At 42.9% G+C, this 13,148-nt stretch overlaps 1 protein-coding gene across 1 annotated transcript in view; it reads left to right on the forward strand.

The window, feature by feature from the left end:
• The window catches only part of sec16a (SEC16 homolog A, endoplasmic reticulum export factor), a gene marked incomplete at its 5' end in the record, with an annotated part of 59,468 nt that extends 46,321 nt beyond the window's left edge, over positions 1 to 13,147 (forward strand). The window contains 10 exons of the mRNA XM_045699333.1: positions 51 to 194; positions 773 to 856; positions 1,030 to 1,086; positions 4,756 to 4,879; positions 5,353 to 5,493; positions 5,664 to 5,749; positions 5,875 to 5,946; positions 7,875 to 7,934; positions 9,939 to 10,010; positions 10,327 to 13,147. Of these exons, the coding sequence (XP_045555289.1) occupies positions 51 to 194; positions 773 to 856; positions 1,030 to 1,086; positions 4,756 to 4,879; positions 5,353 to 5,493; positions 5,664 to 5,749; positions 5,875 to 5,946; positions 7,875 to 7,934; positions 9,939 to 10,010; positions 10,327 to 10,398 (912 nt within the window). The remainder of the gene's footprint in view (positions 1 to 50; positions 195 to 772; positions 857 to 1,029; positions 1,087 to 4,755; positions 4,880 to 5,352; positions 5,494 to 5,663; positions 5,750 to 5,874; positions 5,947 to 7,874; positions 7,935 to 9,938; positions 10,011 to 10,326) is intronic.
• Between the last annotated feature and the right edge of the window lies 1 nt (position 13,148).

A 13,148-nucleotide genomic window follows, 5' to 3' on the forward strand; every position in this document is an offset into this window, starting at 1 on the left:
TGGCAGTGTGTGTGCATGTGTTTGTCTGACTGGTTCTGTTTTGTCTGCAGCAGCCTCCAGGTCGCCGCTCCCGCACCATGTCGGAATCTTCCACACACTCCGGAGGACGAGAGAGGAGCAACTCGGCAGCCAAGCAGTCCTCTCCGCCTCCACTCTCCATCCCTGAGCAGGCCAAGAAGGACTCGCCTAAAAAGGTTATGCAGACATAACACACACACACACACACACACACACACACACACACACACACTACGTATTGTGTCCCTTTCACACACAATCCCACACACAACACAGTTACTTTTTATTATTACCCCAATGGCCTTGTGGTTAGAGTGTCCATCCTGAGATTGGAATGTTGTGAGTTCAGCATTAAGGAGATAGATTGTGGGTAAGGCCCTGTGATAGACTAGCGTCCTGTCCAGGGGGTGTACTTGTACATCAAGCTGCCTCACGCTACAGAAACAGGAGATAGGGCAGGAGTCTATGTGCCGTTCTGGCTGGTATAAGCCAAGTCTCATGCAAGGCTACTTACTTAGTTAAAACTACTACTACTTTGAATTTTGTAGCTATCAATTGTCCCGTTAGCAATCACCCAGATTAGCTCTTTTTTATATAGGCTACTTATAGTAATTATTGATATCAGCAAAATGTCTTTGGTTGGTTCGGTTGGCGTCGGTAATTTTCGGTTTATCATTTCAGCTCTTACACACACACATATATAAATGCTCTTTATTTCTGTAACCATTTCTGATTTTATTTTTCTCTCTCTCAGGGAGGGGGGGGTGGTGGTTGGCTCAACTGGCTCTATAGGAAGGGGAAGAATGAAGCCCACCTTCCGGATGACAAGAACAAATCTGTAAGTCAACTCTTCGACACTCCTTGTTTTCCAGTCATTTTTGTACATACTCTTCCTTACTACTCTACTGAATCCTGTCTGTAAAAGCTCACAGTTTATACATGGCAGTGTGGTCAGTATGTGTGTGTATTGGAAACGATGAGTGGCTTCAGTTAACTGGTCTGTTCTGTCAGATTGTCTGGGACGAGAAGAAACAGAAATGGGTCAACTTGGATGAGCCAGAGGAGGAGGTAAATTTTTATGATTAGCCATTATGATTAGCATGTCTATATGTATTGTTGTTTTTATTAGTCCTCATTAGGGATGTTAACGGTTATCTGTTAATCGGTAGCCGGCAAAACTTAATTTGACCGGTCATGCTTATTGGTCTATAGGTTAATTTGCCTAATTTAGTGGTTTAAATTGCAGCGTGTATTTTCTGTTAGTCCTCATGCATCTTATTTATCATACGCGTACAGCTACAGAGCCTAGTTTGAAGAGCAGAATAGCCTATCTCCTGTCAGACAGCGCAACAGCAGCTCCTCAAAAAGCTGCTACTGGAGTGAAATGTATGCTTTTATAAGCCCAGTCACTGCGCAACAAATAACAATTGTAAATTCAAACACATGTTAAACTTTGCAATGTGAGTTTGAGGCAGTATAATTGTTTGAAACCTATTTTACTTTACTTCAAATAATGAAGCATGTCTTACCTTGCTTCAAAGTAGCCTAGCCAAAATCCATCCATCAAAAAGTTATAAAGACTTCTACTTTCCAATGGCACAATCCTGGTCATATTAGCAACTCGACCTAGTTGTAACATCTTTAGATTCCCACTCTTTCTAAGTTTCTAACAGTGTTTTCATCTGTCACGTATGGAACCGCTCGCATTAGGTGCTCTGTTTAGAACAGTGTTTTCATCTCTGTCACATATGGAACCGCTCGCAATTGGTGCTCTGTTTAGAACAGTGTTTTCATCTGTCACATATGCAACCGCTCTCATTAGGTGCTCTGTTTAGAACAGTCTTTTCATCTGTCACATATTGAACCGCTCGCATTAGGTGCTCTGTTTAGAACAGTGTTTTCATCTGTCACATACTGAACCGCTCGCATTAGGTGCTCTGTTTAGAACAGTGTTTTCATCTGTCACATATGGAACCGCTCGCATTAGGTGCTCTGTTTAGAACAGTGTTTTCATCTCTGTCACATATGGAAACGCTCGCATTAGGTCCTCTGTTTAGAACAGTGTTTTCATCTGTCACATATTGAACCGCTCACATTAGGTGCTCTGTTTAGAACAGTGTTTTCATCTGTCACATATTGAACCGCTCGCATTAGGTGCTCTGTTTAGAACAGTGTTTTCATCTCTGTCACGTTTGGAACCACTCGCATTAGGTGCTCTGTTTAGAACAGTGTTTTTATCTCTGTCACGTATGGAACCGCTCGCATTAGGTGCTCTGTTTAGAGCGGTGTTTTCATCTGTCACGTATGGAACCGCTCGCATTAGGTGCTCTGTTTAGAACAGTGTTTTCATCTCTGTCACATATGGAAACGCTCGCATTAGGTGCTCTGTTTAGAGCGGTGTTTTCATCTGTCACGTATGGAACCGCTCGCATTAGGTGCTCTGTTTAGAACAGTGTTTTCATCTCTGTCATGTATGGAACCGCTCGCATTAGGTGCTCTGTTTAGAACAGTGTTTTCATCTCTGTCACATGTGGAACTGCTCGCATTAGGTGCTCTGTTTAGAACAGTGTTTTCATCTCTGTCACATATGGAAACGCTCGCATTAGGTCCTCTGTTTAGAACAGTGTTTTCATCTGTCACGTATGGAACCGCTCGCATTAGGTGCTCTGTTTAGAACAGTGTTTTCATCTCTGTCACGTATGGAACCGCTCGCATTAGGTGCTCTGTTTAGAACAGTCTTTTCATCTCTGTCTCATATGGAACCGCTCGCAATAGGTGCTCTGTTTAGAACAGTCTTTTCATCTGTCACATATTGAACCGCTCGCATTAGGTGCTCTGTTTAGAACAGTCTTTTCATCTCTGTCACATATGGAACTGCTCGCGTTAAGTGCTCTGTTTAGAAAAGTGTTTTCATCTCTGTCACATATGGAACCGCTCGCATTACGTGCTCTGTTTAGAACAGTGTTTTCATCTGTCACATATTAAACCGCTCGCATTAGGTGCTCTGTTTAGAACAGTGTTTTCATCTGTCACATATGGAACCGCTCGCATTAGGTGCTCTGTTTAGAACAGTGTTTTCATCTCTGTCACATATGGAACCGCTCGCGTTAGGTGCTCTGTTTAGAAAAAAAATTAATCTCTGTCACATATGGAACCGCTCGCATTAGGTGCTCTGTTTAGAACAGAGTTTTCATCTCTGTCACATATGGAACCGCTGGCATTAGGTGCTCTGTTTAGAACAGTGTTTTCAATGTCACGTATGGAACCGCTCTCATTAGGTGCTCTGTTTAGAACAGTCTTTTCATCTGTCACATATTGAACCGCTCGCATTAGGTGCTCTGTTTAGAACAGTGTTTTCATCTCTGTCACATATGGAAACGCTCGCATTAGGTGCTCTGTTTAGAGCGATGTTTTCATCTGTCACGTATGGAACCGCTCGCATTAGGTGCTCTGTTTAGGACAGTGTTTTCATCTCTGTCACGTATGGAATCGCTCGCATTAGGTGCTCTGTTCAGAACAGTGTTTTCATCTGTCACATATTGAACCGCTCGCATTAGGTGCTCTGTTTAGAACAGTGTTTTCATCTGTCACATATGGAACCGCTCGCATTAGGTGCTCTGTTTAGAACAGTGTTTTCATCTCTGTCACATATGGAAACGCTTGCATTAGGTCCTCTGTTTAGAACAGTGTTTTCATCTGTCACATATTGAACCGCTCACATTAGGTGCTCTGTTTAGAACAGTGTTTTCATCTCTGTCACGTTTGGAACCACTCGCATTAGGTGCTCTGTTTAGAACAGTGTTTTTATCTCTGTCACGTATGGAACCGCTCGCATTAGGTGCTCTGTTTAGAGCGGTGTTTTCATCTGTCACGTATGGAACCGCTCGCATTAGGTGCTCTGTTTAGAACAGTGTTTTCATCTCTGTCACGTATGGAAACGCTCGCATTAGGTGCTCTGTTTAGAGCGGTGTTTTCATCTGTCACGTATGGAACCGCTCGCATTAGGTGCTCTGTTTAGAACAGTGTTTTCATCTCTGTCATGTATGGAACCGCTCGCATTAGGTGCTCTGTTTAGAACAGTGTTTTCATCTCTGTCACATGTGGAACTGCTCGCATTAGGTGCTCTGTTTAGAACAGTGTTTTCATCTCTGTCACATATGGAAACGCTCGCATTAGGTCCTCTGTTTAGAACAGTGTTTTCATCTGTCACGTATGGAACCGCTCGCATTAGGTGCTCTGTTCAGAACAGTGTTTTCATCTGTCACATATTGAACCGCTCGCATTAGGTGCTCTGTTTAGAACAGTGTTTTCCCTCAAATTGCATTTTGGTATATGTTTGAAATTACGTTTTTTTATCTGCTTCATTACAGGAGTTGCATGTTGAATAATAGGCTATATAGCCTTTTGACTGGAAGACGACAGGCGTGTTGTTGTTGCATGCTTCCATTGTGCTCTTAATGAAAAACGTCCATTCCTTGCATGCATGCATAGTATTTTCTGTTGATCACATCAAATTGCTGTTTGGAAAAAATGTAACCGTTTGTTGACCGTTTAATGAGGGTCGGTTAGTCGGCAGCAACATTTCCCAAAATGTGCATTCCTAGTCCTCGTAATAAGAGGTTTATATTATTGTCCTAGCACATGTATGACCATCTATTTTGGTTTATCATACTAACACAGAGATATCATTGATCCTAATAATAAAGTATTGATGTGTGTTTGTGTCTGTGTAACCAGTACAAGCCCCCTCCTCCTCCTCCCTCGGGCTTCCCTAAGATGCTGGGACCCATACCGGGACAAGGGGGTCCTGGGGGTCCCCCTACTGGTGGGCCGCCTGTCAACATGTTCTCCAGGAGAGCAGGTGAGATTTACACGTGTTGGCATAACGTAACCAGCCCCTCATTGCGGGTTTTTAGCTGATACAGGTTTTAGATTCAATGCGGTGCTGCAAAACTCTTGCGGCTACGTTTCACTTGTGCTGCTGCTCACATGACCAGTGTATCAGGTTTCATTGACTACTATGGGAGCGCATCACTCCCTGCTCACACTTGGCAACTAGGATGTCTGAAGGGAGTATGCTTTGAATTAGCCAGGTGTGTTTGTCACACTCCCAGTTCTAGCAAGTCCTGCATGGCTTGTGAGCATTGTAGAGGGAAATAGAGGCAGGTACATGATCCTGGCTTTCGGGAATGTGAAGGAAAAGAATGATACATGTCACATTGCACTTGAAACCACTACAAACCTCTAATAGTGCTTGCCATTTTGGCCCGTCAGATTTTCTGGGTGATTTTTTTAGCAGATAAAAAAAAAAAAGTATGTTCTCACCCATCTCAGGTACAAAGAGCCGCTACGTGGATGTCCTGAACCCAGGTGGACCCCGTGTCAAGCCTGGTGGATCGGCACCTGCCCCGTCAGACTTCTTTGCCCCGTTGGCTCCCATGCCCATGCCAGCCAACCTGTTTGTGCCCGGAGCAGGTATGCTAACCTTTTGAATAAATATATCAATGAACTCTAGCGATGGTCATCATAGGTCTTTATGAGTGTGACTGGGTTGGGAATATTAGTTTGTTTGCGTGTCGCTTTGATACCGGTGTGTGAGTGTACTGTATTTGTATTCTAATGTGTTCTCTCCTGTCTGGCTCCAGAGGAGCAGCAGCCCATGGAGGGTAATGTCCCAGAGACAGGAGGGAACCAGGAACAGAGCGACCCTAACCCCAGTGCTGTGCCACAGGTACCGTATTACACTCCCAGTGATGGTTATAGTTGTGTATACTAGATTTCACACCAACTGACCATCAGATTAGACACACCAATTCAATATCTGCAGAACTGAATTAAGATGTTTGATCTGTCCAGATGTTCAACCCAACATTGTTACCGCCCGGTCCAGTGGGGCCCCCTATTGCCTCTGGGTCACCGTCAGGAGAGGTAGAAGCACCTCGATCCTCCTAGAGGACTGTAGTACCCCTGCTACTGTATCATAAACCCTCATGCCCCCATTGAAACAAATTACCTTCCACTTTTAACAGTCATCTAGCTTGGTTGAGTGATGGTTGGTACGTGCGTGTTTGTTTGTGGGAGCATGTTTCAACTTCCAGCCTTTATTTTCCTGTGTGGGCCTCATAACCATGCTAACACCTGGGCAGGACGACATGTAAAAGACTCACATTTTCAAATGTTTTATTTTATTTTTTATTTTACCTTTATTCAACCAGGTAGGCTAGTTGAGAACAAGTTCTCATTTACAACTGCGACCTGGCCAAGATAAAGCAAAGCAGTGTGACACAGACAACACAGAGTTACACATGGAATAAACAAGCCAATAACACAATAAACATGTCAATGACACAGTAGGGAAAAAAATTAAGTCTATATACAGTGTGTGCAAAAGGCATGAGGAGGTAGGCAATAAATAGGCCATAGTAGCGAAGAATTACAATTTAGCAGATTAACACTGGAGTGATAAATGAGCAGATGATGATGTGCAAGTAGAGATACTGGTGTGCAAAAGAGCAGAAAAGTAAATAAAATAAAAACAGTATGGGATGAGGTAGGTAGATTGGGTGGGCTATTTACAGATGGACTATGTACAGCTGCAGCGATCAGTTAGCTGCTCAGATAGCTGATGTTTAAAGTTGGTGACGGAAATAAAAGTCTCCAGCTTCAGCAATTTTTGCAATTCATTCCAGTCACTGGCAGCAGAGAACTGGAAGGAAAGGCGGCCAAATCAGGTGTTGGCTTTGGGGATGATCAGTGAGATATACCTGCTGGAACGTGTGCTACGGGTGGGTGTTGTTATCGTGTCCAGTGAACTGAGATAAGGCGGAGATTTACCTAGCATAGACTTATCGATGACCTGGAGCCAGTGGGTCGGCGACGAATATGTAGCGAGGGCCAGCCGACTAGAGCATACAGGTCGCAGTGGTGGGTGGTATAAGGAGATTTGGTAACAAAACGGATGGCACTGTGATAGACTGCATCCAGTTTGCTGAGTAGAGTATTGGAAGCTATTTTGTAGATGACATCGCCGAAGTCGAGGATCAGCAAGATAGTCAGTTTTACTAGGGTAAGTTTGGCGGCGTGAGTAAAGGAGGCTTTGTTGCGAAATAGCCGATTGTAGATTTGATTTTGGATTGGAGATGTTTAATATGAGTCTGGAAGGAGAGTTTACAGTCTAGCCAGATACCTAGGTATTTATAGTTGTCCACATATTCTAGGTCAGAACCGTCCGGGGTGATGATGCTAGTTGGGCGGGCGAGTACGGGCAGTGAACGGTTGAAAAGCATGCATTTGGTTTTACTAGCGTTTAAGAGCAGTTGGAGGCCATGGAAGGAGTGTTGTATGGCATTGAAGCTCATTTGGAGGTTAGTTAGCACAGTGTCTAAGGAAGGGCCAGAAGTATACAGAATGATGTTGTCTGCATAGAGGTGGATCAGGGAATCGCCCACAGCAAGAGCGACATCATTGATATATACAGAGAATAGAGACGGCCCGAGAGTTGAACCCTGTGGTACCCCCATAGAGACTGCCAGAGGTCCGGACAACATGCCCTCCGATTTGACACACTGAACTCTGTCTGCAAAGTAGTTGGTGAACCAGGCGAGGCAGTCATTCGAGAAACCAAGGCTATTGAGTCTTCCGATAATAATAATAATGGATCCTCTCCCTAAGATTGTGCATCTTGACAATAAGGATTTATTTCTGATGTTGATATTTTGATTTAAATCTGCTTTTGAGGAGATTTTTTTAAACTGGGAGTGGATGCAGATCTTGATCTAATCCATGCACGGGATGATGAAATAATTCTGTGGTTTTGTTTGTCCGTGCTGTTTATTTCCCTCCCCTGCCATCTTTAGCTGTCGCGTTCTAGCTCAATGAGTTCTTTATCACTTGAATTGAGTCACCATATAAACCAGGTACCTCTAGCTGGGCCTCAATCGCCCCCCCACACCCTCACCACATCCCCCACCTCACTGCCTTGCTGCTCAACATTCCCTCAGCTGTATCCCCCTGGCTGTCTCAAGCACCACTCTCTCACCCACTAGCATGCTAGCTAACTTTCAACCGATTTGAGGTAATCAACATCTCTCAGATTGGAGGAGAATGCATCCAATTAGAGCTGTTCTGATGGTGTCTCTGACTTAATTTTAAAATGTTAAGATACTACACTGACCAAAAATATAAACGCTATGTAAGTGTTGGTTCCATGTTTTATGAGCTGAAGGATCCCAGAAATGTTCCATGTGCACAAAAAGCTTATTTCTATCAAAAGGTGTGCACATTCCTGTTAGTGAGCATTTCTCTTTTGCCAAGATAATCCATCCACCTAACAGGTGTGGCATATCAAGAAGCTGATTAAACAGCATGATCATTACACAGGTGCACCTTGTGCTGGGGACAATAAAAGGCCACTCTAAAATGTGCAGTTTTGTCACACAGCAAAGGGAGCGTGCAATTGGCATGCTGACCGCAGGAATGCCCATCAGAGCTGTTGCCCGATAATTGAATGTTAATTTCTCTACCATATGCCGCCTCAATGTCGTTTTAGAGAATTTGGTAGTACGTCCAACCGGCCTCACAACTGCAGACCACGTGTAACCGCGCCAGCCCAGGACCTCCACATCCGGCTTCTTCACCATCAGGATCGTCTGAGCCCAGCCACCCGGACAGCTGATAAAACTGTGGGTTTGCACAACCAAAGAATTTCTGCACAAACTGTCAGAAACGGTCTCAGGGAAGCTCATCTGCGTGCTCGTCGTCCTCACCAGGGTCTTAACTTGACTGCAGTTCTGCATTGTAACCGACTTCAGTGGGCAAATGGTCACCTTTAATAGCCACTGGCAAGCTGGAGACGTGCTCTTCATGGATGAATACCAGTTTCAACTGTACTGGGCAGATGGCAGACAGTGTGTATGGCGTCTTGTGGGCGAGCAGTTTGCTGATGTCAACGTTGTGAACACAGTGCCCCATGGTGAGGTTATGGTATGGGCAGGCATAAGCTACGGACAACGAACACAATTGAATTTTATCGATGTCAATTTGAATGCAGAGATACCGTGATGAGATCCTGAGGCCCATTGTTGTGCCATTCATCTGCCACAATCACCTCATATTTCAGCATAAGGCACAGCCCCATGTCGCAAGGATCTGTACACAATGTCTGTTCTTCCGTGGCCTGCATAATCACCAGACATGTCACAAATTGAGCAAGTTTGGGATGCTCTGGATTGACGCATACGACAGTGTTTTCCAGCATCCGCCAATATGCAGCAACTTCACACAGCCATTGGAGAGTGGGACAACATTCCACAGGCCACAATCAACAGCCTGGTCAACTCTATGCGAAGGAGATGTGCTGCGCTGCATGAGGCAAATGGTGGTCACACCAGATACTGACTTTATCTGAGCCACGCCCCTACTTTTTTTTTTTAAAGGTATCTGTGACCAATAGTTGCATATCTGTGTTCCCAGTCATGTGAAATCCATAAATTAGGGCCTAATTTATTTATTTCAATTTACTGATTTCCTTATATGAAGTGTAACTCAATAAATCTTTGAAATTGCTGCATGTTGCGTTTATATTTTTGTTCAGTGTATATCACAAATGCGATAATACAAAACCTGATAAAATACCTTTGCTTACAAACTAGAGGCATGCTGGAGACTTGCTCCTCCCCCTGGCCTGTTCCCATAATTACATCATTAACCCAGAAGAGGAAACCTGGGTCATGTTCATTAGGTACCAAACATTACCTGTACTTGTCCAACAAGAAATGCTCATTTTCGCTTTTCATTGCATGCCCTAATGAACACGACCCTGTGGTCACAGATTGTCCTCTCTGTAGCCATGGAGAAAAAGGGATTATTGCCTTGCCTCACTGCCTGGTTACCAAGGTAACTCCTGTATCTATGCCTTCCAGGTGCCCCCGACTCCCCAGGGAGCTCCACCCTCTGGAGGTGTGACGTTCTATAACCCCGCCCAGTTTGCACAGGTAAGTTTGTTGAAAACGGTTAGGCCAGGGTTCCCAATAAGACTTGACACTTATGTAAATGTTTACGTTGACATCTGTGGGAAAAATCAACGATTTCAAGTGAAGTTGTGATGACATCATTTACATTTAAGGTAATTTAGCCGAAAGGTACAACCACATCAGTCATTGCAAGTAAAACTTGACTCAATAAAGCTGTGAAATCAGTGCTAGTAAGAAAAGAAGTAAGGCTTGTTCCACCATTGAGGTGCTAGGACACACCAGTAGCTATGTTAACACTGTCAAATCAACCCTTGTATACCTCTCTCTTTCTCCCCAGGCGAGTACTCCATCGGGACGGCTTCTGTCTGGGAGGTTGGGCGGTCAGAGGGCATACCCAGTGCTGAAGTAGATATCCAGCCTAGTTCATCCTAAAACAGACTTTATGGGTTTATCCACCCCCTGGGAAGCGCATAGACACCTCAACTCCCCCTCTGATGGACCCCCCCTTACACCCCCAGACGAACACTACCACCAGTACCATCATCGTCAAATGACTATACCACTCTTTCACTAATTAAAAAAAAAAAAAAAAGAACATTTGTTAATTATTTGCAGGCAAGATTGTCATAAAGGGCTTTTTCATGTGTCCAAACTGAGTTAGTTGGTACAATGGATCTTAACGGACATGCACATACTTAGCTTGATTATACTGTATGTGACAACCTATTGTTCTCCCTTGACTGTGGAGACAGACATGCTAGTGTGTTTAGCTCTTAGACAACATTCCCTCTACACACATGCTGAGACAAAGGACTGTTCTGGTCCAATTTTTATCTATTACGTGTGTCTTTGCCCCTTACGTTAGTGTGTAAAAGAGTTTAAAAAAAATGCGTAGCACTTAGGGAGCTCAGCTCACTTGTTTATACTAGTGTATATGGCTCCTCAGTGTTCCCGTACAGATACTGAAGGTACTGTAGCGCTGATGTGTGTGGAGTATCAGTAGTGCAATGCCTGCTGTGTTCACTCTCCCTCATTCAGATGTGCTCAGGAGGTGTGATGTGGGGTCCAGCAGAGGCAATAGGAGTGACTGTCACGCCTCGCTACCCTAGGAGTTTAGAAGTTTGAGTGTTGGAATGTTCTTTTTAGATATTTATAAAATGTTGCTGCCTACCAACAACATTATCATGCACAAAGGTCTTAAGTCTCAACTAGGCTTCCTCTCTCCCAACTGAGTTTAGAAGCAGGCCTTTAGAGGAACAAGGAGTGAGCTGGGATTCAGGGGCCTCATTTATAAACCGTGCGTGCATACCCCAAAATGTGCATGCGCCAGTTTTCACGATCAAGTTGGCATTTATAAAGATGTAACGTGATGTGAGAATGTGCTCAGCTCCCCGTTTAGACCATGCGTAAGCACATCTACTAGTGACTGAAATATTGTATTGCAAGCTGGCAAGCAAGTATTTTGTCCAAATGGGGGATATGATGAAAAGCTTATTCATAAAAAAACTAAAAACAGGACAACATATTAACACAAATGCAGCCATTTGCCATTACTAAGAGCAAAATTCTTTATTTAATCTAAAATAAACATTTGAATCTTTCTATTTTCATAACCATTGCAGAATACATTTCTCACCTTTTCTAGCCGTAATGGGTTCATATTCCCGAAGTAGCCATACAACAAATTAGCATGTGCATCTAATTTAATTGGACCTAGGAGCCTAGTAAATAGATAGGCTATGTATTAAGTTGTGCAATCCCATAGGCAGTGTGGTTTATAATATAGCCTACAGTCTAATTTAAAAGGTGAACAGTTTCTTTTACATTGAAGTAGGCCTATGTATGCTAATGTAATAAAAAAAAGTTGGTAGCCTTAGACAATTTTTCAGAATTCACGGCCAGTCCCATCATATTTAGATGAAAAGTCAATGCAAAACATTGTTGAATTTAAACGTTCTGCTGACAGGTCCACAATTTGCCATTTGTTTTCTCTTTCATAAACTGTATTGGAACATTCTGCCAACACAGTAGTTTTATGTAAAATATTTGATTATGGGTAAGCTAATGTATTGCTGTGAGATAGAAGCACAACATTGGCAATTTAATCAGAGCCTATACTAAGGCAGGACATTGTTCAATATTTTGTTTATCAATAGATAGAAACAATTTCTATTTTGCACTTTAGTGTGGGCTGTAGCATTTAGCCTACTTTTAAAGTGTTTCAAAATATAGGCTACAATCAACCTTACAGACATCACGCACTCGCTATAGGCAGCATGCATGTTTAGTTTGAATAACTGCAAAACATTCTGCCCACAGAAATGTGATCAAAATTGCAATTGCCCATGTTAGATACTGCCATGGCCTAATTCCACATTTTACAGCAAATAAAGTGTGTTATTGTCACCATAAAAGTTGAATGGAGGTGTTTTCCAGGCAGAGTTTTAATGCGTGCAGTTTTACAATCGGTCCGATTTATAAACGGGAAACAATCATGCATATATAGGGTGTGCACCAAATGTATGAATCTAAATATTTTTGTACTCCCGCTGAATTTTCAGAAATGTCTCTAATTCGGAAATGTGTGAACAGTTATAAATGAGGCCCCAGGACTATATTGGTCAAGTCTCAGATGACACCATATTTCCTATATAGTGCACAACTAGGTGGCTCAGGTCAAAAGTAGTGCATGCACTTTATAGGGAATAGTCATGGTGTCATTTGACTACAATTTTTAAATGTCATTAATCTATCCAAATATTTATCTGATCGATTGTATTTATGAGCTGTAGTCATGAGCAAAAGTGTGAAGAGCAACTATTGTTTTTGCAGATATTAATAGATTATATAATACCTGGATTCACGTTTGTATCGGCTGCTTCTGCAGATTAACTAGCCCATCATTAAATACATCTGTGAAAGGAGAGCAAATTTTACTCAAAACTGCCGTTTTCCATTTTTTTGCTGTTGCTTTTGTTATCCAAAATTCCTTGCTTCCCCTTTGTTCTTGACTTTGTTTGTGTTGAACACCCAATTATTTTTTTCCCAAAGGTCTCCTTTTTGTCAGAGAAAAGCTGTTGATTTTTCCTGTTTTAGAATTCAACCCTGTAAAATTCTTGACAAAAAAAATGGTAATAAAGATATTTTGCCGCTCTTTAG

The sequence above is a fragment of the Salmo salar genome, chromosome ssa01, assembly GCF_905237065.1.
Source record: "Salmo salar chromosome ssa01, Ssal_v3.1, whole genome shotgun sequence".
In the NCBI taxonomy this organism is placed as follows: domain Eukaryota; kingdom Metazoa; phylum Chordata; class Actinopteri; order Salmoniformes; family Salmonidae; genus Salmo; species Salmo salar.